This window comes from Adiantum capillus-veneris, chromosome 7, assembly GCF_014529385.1.
Source record: "Adiantum capillus-veneris isolate H3 chromosome 7, ASM1452938v2, whole genome shotgun sequence".
Taxonomy (NCBI): Eukaryota; Viridiplantae; Streptophyta; class Polypodiopsida; order Polypodiales; family Pteridaceae; genus Adiantum; species Adiantum capillus-veneris.
In genome coordinates this window covers 153,355,462-153,373,373 of record NC_140937.1, presented here as the reverse complement: position 1 = coordinate 153,373,373, position 17,912 = coordinate 153,355,462, and the positions used below count along the sequence as shown (strand labels likewise).

The 17,912-nt window shown below is 42.7% G+C and overlaps 1 protein-coding gene across 1 annotated transcript in view; it reads right to left on the bottom strand.

Moving 5' to 3' along the window:
• Nucleotides 1–1,925: 1,925 nt before the first annotated feature.
• LOC147454841 (putative pentatricopeptide repeat-containing protein At3g01580) overlaps nucleotides 1,926–17,912 on the bottom strand; it is a 59,775-nt gene continuing 43,788 nt past the window's right edge. The window contains exon 2 of the mRNA XM_086517081.1: nucleotides 1,926–5,711. Within this exon, the coding sequence (XP_086373207.1) occupies nucleotides 3,682–5,711 (2,030 nt within the window). The 3' untranslated portion in view covers nucleotides 1,926–3,681. The remainder of the gene's footprint in view (nucleotides 5,712–17,912) is intronic.

The following is a 17,912-nucleotide window of genomic DNA, read 5'->3' as shown; positions in this document are numbered from 1 at the left end:
TAGTGGCATTGTTGGCGGGATTATACTTTGGTTTACACCGGAGGACTGGAGGTAGGAGTTACAGGCAGGTCGACACAGACATCTTGGTCTGGTGATTCCCAGATTTTCCTAGCGTAGACTTCTCAGTCTGACTTCCCTACTTCTACAAGATGATTATGGTGCTGACAGCTTGGTCTGACCACACCTCTTCTCAGAGGTCCTTCACAGCGCAGACTGCTTAGTCTGGCTTTCCTCTCATCTTGGATTACCCTATGATGGTGGTCCGTAGGGTCTATCGGTGATTGTTGCAGCTTACGGTAGCTTCTACAGTGCAGACTGTTTAGTCTGGCTTTCCTTGATTCGGAGGAGTTTATGGCATAGATTACTACATCAAGCCTTCCTGGAGTTTTACACAGCTTAGCCACATGGCCACCTTGGGTTACAAGTTAATGCATTGACAAGTTTCCGATCATGCTCACGACGGTTCCTGGGCTTCCCCATTTTCTCCAGACGGTTTAACTACAGACACCACATATCCTATTGGGAAGGACACTTGCAGGTCTATTGGCACTTCTTTTACGATAAGGAGTTGTTTTCACACTCAGTTCGGGACCTTCATGCATTATCATCACCCTGTATCGGTGGAGTACAGCAGTTTGCTACACTGCTCGTGACGACACTTTACCATGGAGATTTCTTGGCAGTCGTGACAACCCAGACTGTTGCTACACTCGCGGAGTTAACCAAAGTATCGTCCTTCAGTGGACATCGCAGCAGACATCTTCATCATTTGCCTTACATCTTCGGCTTCACACGGTTTGTTCAGCATCAAGTGCCGAGTGGGGGTGTTAGATTTACAGCACTCAGTTGCTTCACAAGTCTAGGGCATACTTTTACGGCTAGTATGTCTCCGGGCTGGCCACCCATAGCCTAGGTTTCTCTGGGACCGGCCGCCCGAGTTTGGGGCCGGCCATCCACTTTTGTCCGGGCGCCCACATATATTTCCATATATCATTTTTTTGTTGGGTCGTGGGGATTTTCATCAAGTCTTGCCCTACCTCCACTTGGGCACCTATTCATAGGGCTAGGAGGTACCCACTTGCATCATCTGTTGTACTGAGATTCTCTTGCTCTGGTAGTCAGTGGGGGGCTCATCGCCCCCTTTCCTACACATAGCGTTTGTGTCTCTTATCCTCTCTCTCTCTCTCTCTCTCTCTCTCTCTCTCTCTCTCTTCCGCACACGCGCACTCTCACATTGCATACCCTACAGATGGATTAGTCACAATTCAAACCGGACAAGACACAAACAACACTAACAAAAGGAAGGGAAAACAACACAAAAAGAAACCTTTAGGTCCTTGATTGTTAGTGGAGCAACGTGTTGAATACTTCCAAGAGGGTAAATATTACGGTTGTGGGGAACAAGGGCATATGTTTGCCAGGTGCCGTAACAAAGCACCAAAAGAACAGTCAGAGGACAAGTTAGAGGGTTCTAAAGCAGCAGAGGAGCGAGCAAAGAAAGGAAAGACAAAAGGATTGGTAGCAGATTTTGTGGGAACTAACCCTGAACAAACGGATGAAAGTACGGAGCTTTGCAGAGCATGGGGCAAAGTACGAGATTAAGAAGCTCTCATCTTCTTCGACGGAGGAGCGAAGGCCAACTTCACTTCAACTGAATTGGTGGCTCAACTCGGAATTATGCCACATGAAATGGGACCACTTGCTGAGGCAGTTCTAGCGGCACTAGGACGGGATGTTGCCATTACACCTATCATAGGCAAACTTCGGTTGCATTGTCAAGGGTATCTAGGGCACGAGGACTTTTACATCATCCTCTAGAGGGGTGTGACGTCCTTTTGGGAATTCCTTGGTTCCATAAGAACAATGTGGTGGTCGACTATAGGGCAAAAAAGCAACTTTGAAGAATAAAAAGGATAGAGATATAGTTCTTGATGTAAAACTGAAGGTTGAGTAAGTCCCACTTATATCGGCTTCAACCATTTCCAGATTAATGAAATCCAAATCCAATCTGTTTATTTACTCCATCTTCTTACATGAGATAGATGACAAGAAAATGTCAAATTTGTCCAACCTCGAGAAGGAACCACAAGACTTTTTGCAAGCTCAGGTTGATTGTTACTTCGTTAGCATACATGCACATTCAGACCTTTGTCTCATTGTGCATCCACCTTTCGAGCAACTCAATCGTCATTGTCGCTGACGACTTTCAGAACTATCTCTCGGTTGCAATCGTCAGTCTAGGTGTGCAGAGTTTGCTTCACGGCCTCGCTTTGCATCTGCTGAAAACAGATGACATTTGGCTCCATGTTGCAAAGTGAGGGCCTCTCTCCAGATGCAATCACATAAGTGTGCATCTTGAAGGCATGTGACTGTACGCAAGATGCCGATATGGGCATAAAAATTCACTCTGATATTGTTAGTCAAGGGATATTGCAAAAAATTGATGTGCTTGGCAATGCCTTGGTCGATATGTATGCCAAATGTGCTACGGGATGTCGTCTTTTGGAATGCACTGCGGGCCAAGAAGCTCTGGGCTGTTTTCAGCAGGTGCTTGAGGAGATTACTATTCGGAATGGCGTTAACTGATTGCCGGATACGCATAATAGCCTATAGGAGCTATACAGAAAGCTCTAGGCTGTTTTCAGCGGATGCAAAGTGAGGGCCTCTGTCCAGATGCAATCACCTATGCGTGCATCTTGAAGGCATTTGGCTCTACGCAAGATATTGATATGGGCTTAAAAAGTTTACACTGATATTGTTAGTCAAGCGTTGTTGCAAAAAATTGTCATGCTTGGTAATGCCTTGGTCGATACGTATGCTAAATGTGGTACTCTTCAGAAAGGAAATGTGCCCGAGGAGCTTCCTGTCCCAAATGCCATCTCTTGGAGTGCATTGATTGCGGGATATGCGCAACAAAAGCAGGGCCAGAAAGCTCTTGGCTGTTTTCAGCGAATGCAAAGCGAGGGCCTCTCTCCAGATGCAATCACCTTCGCATGCATCGTGAAGGCATGTGGCTCTACGCAAGATGCTGATACGGGCACAAAAATTAGCCTGATAATGTTAGTCAGAGGCTGTTGAAAAATGATGTTGTGCTTGGCAACCGGACGAAGTCCCTTGGAGTGCTTGTATATCTGGATATGTCAAGCAAGGGCAGGTGAGGAAGCTCTGAAATGCTTTTCTTAGATGCAATACGACATGGGCATGTTCTTCATGACCATTTTGCCCAAAATATTGCTTGTCAGATGCATTGAAAGATGGGAATGGCATCTCTTCGAATGCAATGGTCACGGGATACGCATTGCCAGACCAGGCCCAGAAAGCTCCAGGCTGTTTTCAGTTTTCTATCCAGAGTGTGGACTCTTGGAATGCACTCATTGCATGATGTGCACAACAAGAGTAGGGCCAAAAAGCTCTAGGCTGTTTTAACCAGATGCAAAGGAAAGGTCTTTTTCTAGATGGATTCACCATGCTTGCACGTTGAAAGTTGGTCGCCTTATGCAAGACCTTCACGTGGGTTTGAGAAATCATGATGATGAAAACCGACAAATATTACTGCTACCCATGATACACCAGCCTTGTCTGCAAATATGAAAGTGCCCACTCTAGACATTTTGAATTCCAAATGCTTGCAAACATTGGCAGCCGTGGTTGAATCTTCACTTTACTTTTTCTGCTAAATCATTAATCTCCATCATCACCATCAAACATACACAAGTTTGATAAGAGTATGTAAACATCAGCTTGATTTGGATGCACTCTCACTTCATGCTCAAATGCTACTTTTGCAAGCTCCAAATCACCATGGATGCGACAAGCACCGAGCAACGATGAAAAGGCCACAGGGAAAGCCTGCACTGGCATCTGCTTCAGCCACTCATATGCTTCTTTCACACGCCCTGCACGCCCCCAAAGATCTGCAGTACTTGAAAAGTGCCTCACATTTGGAGTTAACCCATGATCTTTGCTCATCGAGCCTAGATATTGAGAGTTGTCAGCGATTGAGCCTGAATGGCTGCAAGCAGAAAGAACTGCCGCAAATGTTGCTTCATCAGGGTTCATAGCAGTCATTTTCAGCTCTTCATATATATGCATGCTTGCTACAAGGCTTCCTATTGCTGAATGGCCCACTATGCATGCATTCCACGACTCAAGAGCAGGTTCTGCAAGGTTGGCCAAAACTGCCTGGGCATTGCACACACTCGCACACCTCCCATACCCGTGGATAAGAGAAGCTCCAACAAATGGGATCTTGTCATACCCAACCGACACAATGTTGGCATGTATTTGTCTACACAATTCTAAGCATCCAACATTGCCACACATCTGAAGAATGCCCAAGAATATTATATCATCAAATGTGATGTCCTCCTCTTGCATTTGTGAGTATAAGGATAATGATTTTTCTGCTTCCCCTTGATCTGTGCATACAGAAAGCATTGCAGTCCATGTGACTATGTTGCGTAGAGGCAAAGAGTCAAATACTAACTCAGCATCAAGGACCGCCCCACATTGACCATACATATTCAAGAGGGAGGTACCTACTAAGACATCGCACATATACCCTTTCCTATTGCTGTCAGAATGAAGACCCCGTCCAATATCAAGAGCCATGGCAATATAAGTCTCATCCTCCTTTGCCATCTTGCCACATGCTTCTAAAGCAATTACAAGCGTAAGCTGATTTGGAGTCACCCCTTTGTCCAGCATGTGGCCGTAGAGTAATAAGACCCGATCCTCATGATTCTGATCTTTGTATGCCGAGAGCATCGAGTTCCACATTGCAACATCACGAAGGCTCGCCGCTTCAAACACATTCTCTGCCTCTGCAATAACCCCACACTTACAATAAAGGCATAGAAGAGCAGTACTGCCGACAACATCACAAGCAAAGCCCTTTTTAATAGCAAATGCATGCAGTGCACGTCCCATTTCTAAAATCTTTGTGATGTTGATGTCTCCTGTTGTATTAATAGAGTTCTCTTTGTCAGCAAGAATGCTACATGCTTTAAGAGCAAAGCCAAGAGTAAGTACATTTGGATTAGCACCCTCTTCCACCATCTGCCGATACACTTGTAAAGCTTGACAGGCCTGCCTCTGTTCAAGATACGCAGACAGCATTGCAGTCCACGAGACTACATTCCGCTCTTCCAATGCACAGAAAATGACCTCTGCATCTTCAATAGCACTGCACTTTCCATACATGCTCACGAGGGTGTTGCCAACAAAGAACTCTCCTGCAAATCCTTGTTTGACTGCTTCTCTATGGAAGATTCTCCCCTGTGAGAGATCCGCCAAGCTGCCACAAGCTTTGAGAATACTGGCATATACAATGGCACTTGCACTGATACCATCATCTTGCATAGACCAGAACGTGTCCAGAACTTTGAGCCAACTGCCGCATTCCACATATGCGCATATGATGGCTCCCCATGAGAAGACTGTCCGGTGAGGCAAGCTGCAAGAGATAAACAGGGCATCGTCAATGCTTCTACATTTGGCAAAGGCTACCACAACGAAGCTTCCTAGCAGGCCATCAGAGTCAAATCCAAGAAGGGTGAGGTGAGTGAGGATGTGTCTGGTATGAGAAAGGGATTTTGTTTGACTGCATGCTTTGAGCAGAGGAAGATAGGCTAAGCGTGCGATGGCCGTGTCGAACAGGGCTCTCGTGTCACGGAAGGCTTGGATGGAGTCTTCTTCGTTGCTTCCTTGCCCTGCCTTGGCGCACACCCTCGTTCCAGTGGCACGGCATCTTCGTTCGAGCCAGCCGAGCGAGTGGGACGAGAGAGAGAGAGAGAGAGAGAGAGAGAGATCTCTGACGACAGGAGAGGAGAGACGTTCTTTACTTGGTTGGTCCACGTAGCCTAAGAGCCTGGTCGCATGTCAAGAGACAAGATTCCAAAGAGGAAGCTTTGCTGATTCCTTCTCTCTCTCTCTCCCCTTCCTTCTCCTTGCTCCAGTCCAGAGCTTCCTCGCCCGCCACCTTATCAATGCCTCACGATCACCGATTGATTGTGATCTTTGGATTACCTATGGAATGCAAAAGATTCTCACTTTCTCGGATCCAAGACCTGAACCCACTATCCTCAACCTTGAAAATTGACTCTAACCACTATGCTAACACACCCTCATTGAAAGGTGTGTGTGTGGTAAGTTTATAGATCATGACGTCACGGACAAGTTTACGCCTAGTTCACACCGAGTTCGCATTGAGTTCAAACCAAATTTGGTGTGGTATGCAGACCCTCCCCATTTCACACCGTGTTCACGTTGAATTCACACCAAGTTCACACCAAATTTGGTGTGGTGCACATACCTCCGAGTTCACTCTTAGTTCACACCTAGTTCAAATGACGATCGAACGGCCTGGATTGCACATGCCTCACCAACGCCTACTGTGGGCCATTGATCCCACCTCCCTAGGGAGGTGTCAATTAGTGACCCGTCCGCCCCTGTTAGGCATATCCCGCAATCAATGCACTCCAATAGACATGAATTCCAAACAGGAAGCTTTGATCTCTCTCTCTCTCTCTCTCTCTCTCTCTCTCTCTCTCTCCCCCCCCCCCCCCCCCCCGTGTGTGTGTGCTGCAGAAGACTGCGCACCTGATTCTCTCTCTCTCTCCCCGGCTACCATTCCTTTTCCAGAATTACCTCACCATCCTTCGCCCTCTCTATTCTTTAATAATAATTAACTCCATCCAATGAAATGCTACCAAGTGGCGTCTGTCTTCTTGAAGCGTCATATTACACAATCAAGGTAACCAGCCCTTCTCGAATGGGGCTCAAATGGAATTGATGGTGGAGGAGGAAAACGTGGGGTGCGCCAATCGTGGACCGCCAGATTCGACAGTTGTCTCGAATTTACTAGTTTGCCTGAATTTACAAATTTGCCCCGAATTTACTAATCGGCCTCATTTACAATATGACATACTCGAATCCATTATATTTCAATGAACGCATGCGGGCGTAGTGGTTAGTGCACATGGCTCTCAGAGGGGAGGTCGCGGGTTCAAGACATGGGGTGCGGATTGCCCTGGATTTACAAACCTACCCAAATTTACTTTTCTCCCCGAATTCACCAAATGTCCCAAATTTACAAATGTGCATCTAACGATCCGAATCACCTCAACCGTAGATCCCATTTGAAGCCGCCCGTGCGAGATAGTGTGGAGGCTCATCCTCATAGTTGACTTTTAGGGCCCTCTCGAATAGCAAGATATTGTGCATGGTCTAATCTCACCTTTTGGGATTGTGAAGGCATATTGTGTGTAGCATTGTTGATGTTTGGCATTTGGAAACCTTCTGCATAATTTCTTATGAACCTCCGTGAAACATGACATATTATTCCCCAAATCAAGTTGTAGATAGCATTATCTTCACCCTAATATTGTCTATTCCATGGGTCTCCTATGACATGAGCTTATGTGGCTTTAGGATCCAAGGCATCATAGATGTTAGACTCTCGTCTATACCTAAGACTGTTTTGGTCAAAGTATATGCTAGTCTGGTCACATCGTCGAAGCTTAATTTCCGATGGGGGAGAGTTTGGCTCTGAACAGATTTTTGAGTTCACTCGGGTAATGTCATTCAGCTCTAGAGAGGATTGGCTATAATAGATTCTATCCTCTAAAATGAACCATCCTTCTCGATCTATCACTCGATGCACTTCTATGAGTTGTATGTGGGCCTTTCAAAACACTGGTCGATCCTTTTTGAACAATTGTCCTTTTCGATCGACATAGTGTGCACATGAATTATGTGTACCATACAATTCTAACATCATTCTCTTTGATGTATCCCTTAGACTCGTGAATGATTGCACACTAGTGAAAGTGGATGCAAAATCATTTGCAAACTTCACACTCTTTTTGACTTTTGGTGATAGTTGGATACTTTGACCAAATTCACGCAGGAATATTTATTCAAAGAATCAATTTTAAACTTTTCATGTGCCTATGCCTATGCATCATTTTATGCAAATTTTGACTTTGTAGTGCTTTTACTAGTGCTTCTAATTGTAATGCAGTAACATCTGGTTGCATCAACAATGATGAGTAGATGCACTTACATCGAGATTTTCGTTTCCATTTTGTCCATGCTTTGGTTTGCAATTGCTATGTCCTTGTTGGCTTGATTTCTTGGACAATCTTATAAAAAATGTCTACCTTTTCTTCCAGAATCTAAGCAATACACCATGAATGGTTGTATTTTAATCGGTTCTTCCATCTCTAGCTCTTTCTAAGAAGTTTATGCTTCTATGCTAGCCAAGTTGTCAACTTCTTCTTTTAGAACACTGAGCATCAAGCTGTAGATTGCTCCGTCTTGACCTTTGTACTACCTTTGACATGGTTCTCCAATTAGACTGGCTTCTATTGGCTAATCTATTGGATGTTCCATTTTTGGCTCTCGACTGTAGTTATGACCATTATAATCGATGTACAATGATCCTGATTACATATGCATCAACTGGATGGTTTACTGGCTTGTGCAAATATCTGGATAAACTCTTGGGTCTATTTTTTGCACTTCATCTTTCAGCTTGCAATACTTGCTGGCTCCACATGAAATCTGTGAACATCTACGAGTTCTCTAAATCTGGCTTCACTTTGATCAATAGGATCGTGGCTCCTATGCTTTGCTACTCATAAGATATGTATGGCCTTCTAAGTCTATATACAAAACCTTATCTCCATTGTAGCCATAGACCTGTAAAACTTGTTCTATTGCATTTATGTCTTTGCTACTGCCATTGACTCGCTTAGGTCCGCTTGAACTCTCGGCTCGACTTGAGTCCATGGGGTGTTGGTTTGTAAAGTTGTCTCCTCACATATTCTTTTGTTGCATGGTAAAATTCCTCCTTCTCAAGTTGAAAAAATTACTTGTGCCAAAGCAATTTTGGCAGTTGAATACTTTCTAGACACAAGAGTTGGGCAACTCTAGCTCGAATGCATCAGAATTGATTGCAGCCCTTTGAAACAATACAAAACTATGGCTCTAAATAGCTTGATCTGCAACTGCATGTACCCTTGGAGATAACAAGCTATCTTTGGAGTGTCAAAGATAAAATTGCTATATTCAGAGAGCCAAAGACAAAAAAACTTACTATTTAAAGAGATTTATGCCCAGGGCGATTTTCCTAGGTTTTTACCTATAGTTTCAAGTCTCTCCATTGTGTTTCACAAAGTTGAACTGTATGTGGGTAGTTTACCATCCCTTTTGGTCCTCTCTTGAAGGTTTCCATCGTTTTGATGTTTCAAGTCTTTGCATAGCTTCAAAGTTGTTCAAACTTGCTCAAGAGCTTTATAATGTTCAATGGAAGCTATGTCAATGAAAATTTTGCCAAAATCACCTTTCTGGTAGAAAAATTATCTTATGTGCGCCGAAGAAAAAATTCTCCAAAATTGAACTTTGACCATTTGAATAGGGTTCCTATGATAAGACAAAGCTTGCCTTGGTGTCAAAATAAAAAAATCACCTTTCTGGTAGAGAATTTATCTTATGTGCACCGACAATAAAATTCTCCAAAATTGAACTTTGAGTACTTGAATGGGGTTCCTATGATAAGACAAAGCTTACCTTGGTATCAAAATAAAAAAATCACCTTACTGGTAGAGAATTTATCTTTGGCGCGCCTAAGATAAATTCTCCAAAATTTGAAGTTTGACCACTTGAATAGGGTTCCTATGATAAGAAAAAGCTAACCCTAGTGTCAAAATATAAAAATCACCTTTCTAGTGAAAAAATTATCTTCGACGCACATAAGATAAATTTTCACTAGTTCAAGAGATTTTTTTCCAAGGTGATTTTTTTGGGTTTTTACATGTAATCCTGGTGTCAAATCAACATATTTTTTACCAGTGTGATTTGTTTAGCTTCTTATATGCGATTTCAAGCTTGTTCAATGAGTTTCATAAAGTTTGGATAGTTTACCAATGTTTTGTCACCCTTTTCGATCCCGTAGTCAAGGTTTCTAGTTTTCTTGGTGTTTTTAACCTTGCACTCCTCCACATTTGATCAAACTTGCTTAGGAGTTGTATTATGGTCTAAATAGACCCTGTGAGTTCAAATATTGGCAAAATATCCTCTCTGGAGAGATTTCTATCTTTGGCATGACTAAGATAAAACCCTACCAGATTTTGATCTTTTTCATTTTTTTCTTCACAGATTGATTTATTTATCCACACCTTGGTTTCAAGTTTTGGCCGGATTTGACTTTTCCTTGTTGATTTTCTCTGAAGTCTACGATTTTTTACAATTTTGGGCTTGACCAAGCGTTTTAGTGATTCAAATGTTTCCAAAATTAATGGGGATGGCCTAAACAAGGTGGTCTACCACCTTGCAAGTTCAACTTCTCAGTTTCAATCCCAGAACCCCCTGTCTATCTTAGGTGCACCTAAGATAGAGTTGACAATTTTTTAGGTTTCTTCAATGCACCTTAGATTAGATGCAATCCTGATGGTTTTCTACTTACTCTACTCCTACTGAACATGAAAAAAGAGTAAAAAAGTGAAAGCTTCAGCCTCAATCTCAAATCTCTACTTCCTACTTAGGTGATACCCTTACCAATCACTAGCTAGTCTCAAGGATCTTTCATCTAATCCGTCCTACTAGACTAAAGCTACCGAGGTCTTTAGCGAGTATCTCTACTCTCAAGCACCTCTCAATCGTGATAAAGGCATAAAAATGTGTTGCTCTAGACGAAACTAGAGGTAGAAGTGGAAATGTTAGTGAATGCTTTGGGTTTTTCTCTAGTTTAGGTTACCTCGTTCTCAGTAACGGTGCCAAAATGTTGGTTGGCTGCCAAGCCTCACCATATCAATGCTAGCAAAGCGAGAACCACAGACATAAAATGTCAATCTATGGGACATAGCTAACCCGACTAGTGCATAGAGGCTAAAAGAGATGGCCAATCTCTCTGAAAACCCAAGTCTAGTGTGCTCTCACCTATATCGGTCTCACGTGTGTGTCAGACACCCAAGCCTAATATGTTGATTTCATGTAGCTACAATGCTCCAAATGCGATGAAACTTACTACCCTAGAATGTGCAGAGTATCCTCAACACTCTCATGTGCTCAGATGTCATTTTTGACACTTGGAAAAAATCGCGCATAAGATAAACAACTTATTTTAGGTCAGTCAATTTCGAACTCTGAAGCACTCTATAGCTTCCTTAGGATGTGCTTTATCTATTCCTATGGTCAAAAACCAGTTTAGATGTGTGTATTGTGCGTAGGGAATGAAAATACCTCGTAGACGGGTATGCCTAAAAACACAACTTCATCGCGAGAAACTTACGTAGAAAGAGAGAGCTTTCACCTGCGAGCGCGTTGGTATGCTCGGATTTGCAATGCAACACCACACGAGGGAGACACAACAGAGAGCTCACAGGACTGTACTACAGCGTACACTCACTTTCATTATCCAAAACTTAGGTCCAAAGATACAAAAATTGGCTTTTATACCTTAGCCGAGGCTTAAAATGTGCAATATCCGGGCGTACAAGACCTTTGTGGCTCCACAACTTACCGTATTTGCAACCTAGGCACACTAACTAACCTATTCTTTACATCTTGGAACTCTCATTGAACCTGTAACATGTTAAAATTATCACAATGGCTAAATAAATTGAAAAATTACAATACATGGCCATTTGGGGAAAATGTGAAAAATGTGTAACTCCAATCTTCACTGCTTCTTTATATTCATTTTCAATGTGCATTCATAAGGCTTTGGTCTAGCAGCTCCTATTAACTGACATAAACACTGGGCATAAGACTGTCATAACAAACTGTCATGCGACTGCCAACTCAGTGTCAAAAGCAAAAATGTATGTCCAAATACATAGCCTATGACGAGCTCACCAAAAGAGGAGTACATCAAAAATGTCTCGACATTCGAGAACACCTCAACTCAAGAAAACCTCATACAAACGACCCTCCAAAGGCTAAGCAGACTCAAGACTAGCCACAGTCTCAGAAAGGGCTCTTCCGGTCCGAGTCTCAAAAACACTGGGAAAAACTTCCTAAATAGCCAAAAATTGGCTCCACACAAAGTACAATAGACAGTAACCGCAACTCAATGTACATGAGAAATTGCACACAAACAGGCGCCAAAAAACTGTTGCATGCAGTAGACAGATCCATGCGCGATATCTACTCTCAAAAGAGCTCAATGGCATTGTGTGTGTTCAAAAAAGTAAGCATCTATCAATGCATAACCGTCCGCAAAGAAATTGTTGCCAAAGTGACTGCCAAAATCGCATAAAAGGCACTATAGTTGTGTGTATCTGAACCTGCAAAACTCCACCTGTAATGTCGATGCAGAATGCTATGCCTTGACCTGAATACGATCTACGGTCGTATCTCCAACGCTAACACCGCATGTAATATCGATGCCAAATCTACGCCTATGAGCAGTGTGCTCAAGAAAATGCGTCTCTCGAGAGACTTCTAACATAGAAAGTAGAGTCTCTCTATATCCCACTAATCAAGTAAAAAAGGTTTGGCTCGCGGTGGGAATCATGGACTCAGGCAAAATCCAGAGGTGTATGCATTAAGAAACCACAAAAGGCATACATTTAAAAACTATGTGTGTGTCTGGAGTGATGTCGATGTCCTGAAAGCTAATGTCGAAGATGTTGGAGATGTTGAGAAGAGTCGATGCCGAAAACCAAAGACAATTCCAAAAGACACCAAAAAGCTCGAGGTCAAGAATGTCGATGATGTCGAGGACGATGCACGGTGTGCACACACACTATGTGTGTATCAATGTTGGAGAACGGATGTCGTATGTCCAGAGTCAGAGAGATGAGGCCGATGTTGAAGAAATCGTAATGTCTCTGCTCTGTCTCTCTCTCTCTCTCTCAGTGAAAAGGGAGGATGCCGACGTTGAAGAAATTGTAATGTCTCTACTCTCTCTCTCTCTCTCTCTCTCTCTCTCTCTCTCTCTACACATACAGCTGAGAACTCTCTCTCTACGACACACAAGGAGGGAGATGTCTCTCTCTCTTTCTACACACACATAAAGAAAATTCTCTCTCTCTCTCTCTCTCTCTCTCTCTCTCTCTCTCTCTCTCTCTCACACACACACACACACACACACACACACACACACACACACACATTGTAGTGCTATCTGAGAAGGCCAACGATGTACTTTTCTTCTCCTTTGTGCTACCTTTTGAGAGCTCCAACGATCTGAAATTTTGTGTTGCGCTAATTTTAGAGCTACTTAGCTTTGCTGAAAATTAACGCCTCCTTGCTCTAACATAGACTTTGTCGGACCTATAACACCTTTTGCATATCATACACATGCTCAATATATCGTAGTGGCCACTGATTGTTTGACCAAATGGGTTGAAGCCAAAACAACACAAAAAACAATGCAAGAATGATAGTGCAATTCTTGTATGAGAGCATTATTACAAGATATGGGCTACGAATGGAAATAGTAGCAATAGAGAGACTCACTACCTGAACGAAGTGATTGAATTCTTGCTAGAAGAATTCATGGTAATTCATCATAAATCAGCACCTTATCACCCTCAAGCTAATCAACAAGTGAAGTGCATGAACAAAGTCCTATGTACGGTGCTCACAAAGATAGTGAACGAGTCAAGAGCGGACTGGGACCAAAAGTTACATTTAGCTCTTTGGGCGTATCAAGTTGCTTACAAAACTATGATTGACACAACACCTTTTGATATGGTGTCTAGAATTAATGCCATATTGCCATGAAAGTCTTGATTCCAACACTTCCAATAGCCAAGAACCTAGAATGGATAGGCCACGAGCTATCACAAAGGATAAACAAGCTAGAAAAACTCGATAAAGTATGCTTAGGAGTTGTCACTAGCATCTATGCACAAAAACAATGCATCAAGGAGTTCCATGATCAACATGTGATCAACAAGGAGTTTAAAAAGGGTGACTTTGTATTAGTCTACACCTTAAAAACAACACTCCAAAAATTGAAAAAAGTGAGGAAATGACCCATTCGTAATTAGTGACATATTATCAAGTGGTGCCATAAAACTTGCAACATTAGATAAGAGATGTCCAGCTTGATTAGTGGTTGCACGTTAAAGAAATATCATCTACCACTAACCACAAAAATGCTTGACAAGATACACTTCGTAGAAAAAATGCAAAAACAAGCCAAAGCTAATCAAGCAAGGGATTAGGAGAAAGCGAGGTTGTAGATATTAAAGCACAAGCAAGGGCAAAACAACATCCAATTTCAACAATTGGCAATTTAGACACAGCCAAATTGGCTTTGAGGTATGGATGTAAGAATTCATATACATGCGGCAGATAGATCAACATAGCGAGCACTTATAGACACTGGAGCAAGAGCCAATGCCATGAAGTACTCTACATTCATGAAGATGTCAGATGTACAATTGACAACCAATCAAATTGAGCTCAAGGTTAGGCACGATGGTCAATTTAGGTCAAGCAAATGTATCAATCAAAACCGGCGACCATCAATGTCAACATCGATTTCATGTTATGGTGGACACAGATCTTAATGAAGCAATCATGTCGTGGATGTGACCTTACAAGGCAATACCCAACTGGTAGGAGGATACTTTAAGGTTTAAACTTAACAAAACCTCTTATGTCACTCCTTTGCACAAAGTGATGACGTCTGGAAGTACAACCCATTTTTACAAAACCGTAGTTTGTGGTGAATCCTAAACCAAGATGACAACCCAATAGAAAAACCACAAGATAGGTGTTAACCCTCACGGCTCATGGACACCCTATCACCTATGACGGACGTTGTAACCTACGATGGACATTGTATTATTTATTTGGTAGAGTCAGGTACCGGGCTTGTCGGTCCAATAGGAAAAGGGTAAGAGTGATCGCCGATAAGAGGCGCACTCTAACTGGAACATTCAAGGGATTAGTTGGCTAAGCATGGGTGCCCAAGTGTGAATGGGACGAGCTCATATAAAAGTCAACTAAACCTAAAATTCACTCATTCTCTCATTTGTGCAATAGAAGAGTGCTCTTGCTCCATCTCCATCTTCTTCTTCTTCATCTCCTTGTGTGTGTGTGTGTGTGTATGCGTGAGAGAGAGAGAGAGAGAGAGAGAGAGAGAGAGAGAGAGAGAGTGTGCGATCGAGCATTGCGACGATGGCACGGCGGCGGCGAAGCGGTTGAGCGCGGCGAAGCGGCAACTCCTTCTTCTTCGCTAGTTTGGGTACCAAAGAAAGAACGATTTGTTCCACCTAGCTCAGGAAGGGGGGAGTCCCATGAAGCTTCTAGCTCCTCATGTAATGCATCCATAGAGGTAAAAGCTTCTCCACAGCCTCCACCTACAATAGTGGACCTCCATAAAGCTACAAAGGAATCCACACCTCCCAGTGTTCAAGAATCACCTGATGAACCACTTCAAGTTCGATCCTGGGAGAGTACCTTACCACCCTTGCAACTCGATGAGGCACCTAAGGTAATAGAAAACTACTGGAAAAAATCCCCACCTATTACCAACTGGAACAATTGGTTTCAAAGGGTGACAAGCTCATTTCAAACGGTATGATCTACCTAAGGAAGGGGGGAGTGTTTGTTGACATCCATCATTCACTTTCTTCCCTCTCAACCTTCCTCCCTGACCTCTCAATCTCCCAATCTTAGGGAATGTACATATAAAGCCTTATACTCACAAAAAACAAAAATAATAAAGAGCAAGAGCAATTAGCAAACGAGTATGCACAATAAAAGTCAAAATATTGGCCCAGAACTACACATCAGGTACACTGAAACAAAGACCTATGTCATTAAACACCTTTGATCCTCATCACTTGCGTGATGGAGGGTAGGTAAGATTAGTATGATAGGAGTGTTTCTGTTTTAGAGTTGAGTGATTAGCAAAGTTCTCTCTTCCCACTGATGTGCCTCCTAGAGGTATTCTTTGTGTTTCTTAGTGTGTACATGAACATGTTGCTGTGGTTAGGATTTGGAACTTCATGGGATCTTTCTCTCGTTCACACTTCAAATCAAGCATGACCATCAACACAAACAGGTGTTTCTTGTCCATTAGCATTGCCCCTTATCTTTTTTGCATCTATGATTGTCTGCTTTGATTGTGATTGGTAGCATAATATCCAACACATTTGCTTCGTATCAAACATTTAATTTAATGTAATTTTTTGTCATAATCACTTGTCTAGATTTAAAAATGAAGCAGTCCGACTAAGCTAGTTTGACCAAGTTAGGTGTTACAGATCTTCTCTTAATACCATGGGGAATGCCTTCCTAATAATCAATGGTTACTTAGGTTCTTAATCCGATTTAGGCAGCATTGTGTGAAATGTACTACGGCTTTCTAGTGGGCTTGACCCTATTGACCTTTAGCTTAAGTATTATAAAGGGAGTTTACTAGTGTGATGAGCCTGGGGAGGTGTATCAGTGTTATATGACCCCCCAAAGTTATAAACTTAAAATGATGAAAATGAAAAAACAAAAAATCAAAGTGCCACATTGTAAAATCTTAAGCTGGAAGAGAAATCTCAGCTTGATTGGGTACTTCACTCATATGTATCGCCTATGGTACTAGAGCCCTAGAGGTTCCCAGTGTGGGCGCTTTTCCTTGAAAAGCAAAAAACCCAAGGCATACAAAATAAGCACACACATCAAAATTGAATCACTGTGAAAAGACTTTGAGGGGTCAAAGAAAAGGTAATCGGTCAGGCAATGATTTCATGAGAAATTCCTTTTATCGTAGCTTAACTACAAGGTCTTCTAGGTATAGCCTCTAGTCAGCCCTCGAACATGAAATACTTGGCTCTTGCGATTAAACAACTTAATTAACAAGAGAAAATTAAGAAGCTTACCCATGGTATTAATAGTCGATCTCTAGTGCCTTTCGACCGTTAAATTAGCGACCCGAGACTTGTTTAATTTTTTACCTTTACATCTGTTTATGCATTTGATTATATTGCAATTTAATGTTTATTGCTGACAAATTGTTTAAAATTTTGTTACCAATCAATTTGTCTACCTAAAACTGCATATGCTTTTTAATCGCTTATGAGAATACATTTACTGTGTCAATGTTGTTTGATTTTGCAGTGACTGAAGAAGGCTAAGGACATTCATCTCAAATGCTCTTCCACCTTGACGAACGAGCTTCAACTCAATAGCTTCCGAGGATGGAATCTACATCAGGAAGGGGGGCATGTTAACCCTCACGGCTCACGGACACCCTATCACCTACGACGGACGTTGTAACCTACGGCGGACATTGTATTATTTATTTGGTAGAGTGAGGTACCGGGCTTGTCAGTCTAATAGGAAAAGGGTAAGAGTGATCACCGATAAGAGGCACACTCTAACTGGAACATTCAAGGGATTAGTTGTATAAGCATGGGCGCCCAAGTGTGAATGGGGCGAGCTCATATAAAAGTCAACTAAACCTAAAATTCACTCATTCTCTCATTTGTGCAATAGAAGAGTGCTCTTGCTCCATCTCCATCTTCTTCTTCTTCATCTCCTTGTGTGTGTGTGTGTATGCGTGAGAGAGAGAGAGAGAGAGAGAGAGAGAGAGAGAGAGAGAGAGAGAGAGAGAGTGTGCGATCGAGCATTGCGACGATGGCACGGCGACGGCGAAGCGGTTGAGCGCAGTGAAGCGGCAGCTCCTTCTTCTTCGCGGCGAGGAATCCTCCACGAAGCAAGCATAGAGCGGTGAGTGACACACCATCGCCTTCTTTGAGCTTACTAGTTTAGGCTTGTTGTGTGCTTGGAGCCATTTGTGGCTTGCACACGGTGTATCGGCAATTTCCTTGCATTGACACGTGCGACATACGCGCACAATAGGTCTAGGTGCAAAAATTCATCATGGCAATAAGCCGCAATAGACTTGGTTACCAAAGCAGACAACAACTCCGCAAGTGGTCAGAAAAACA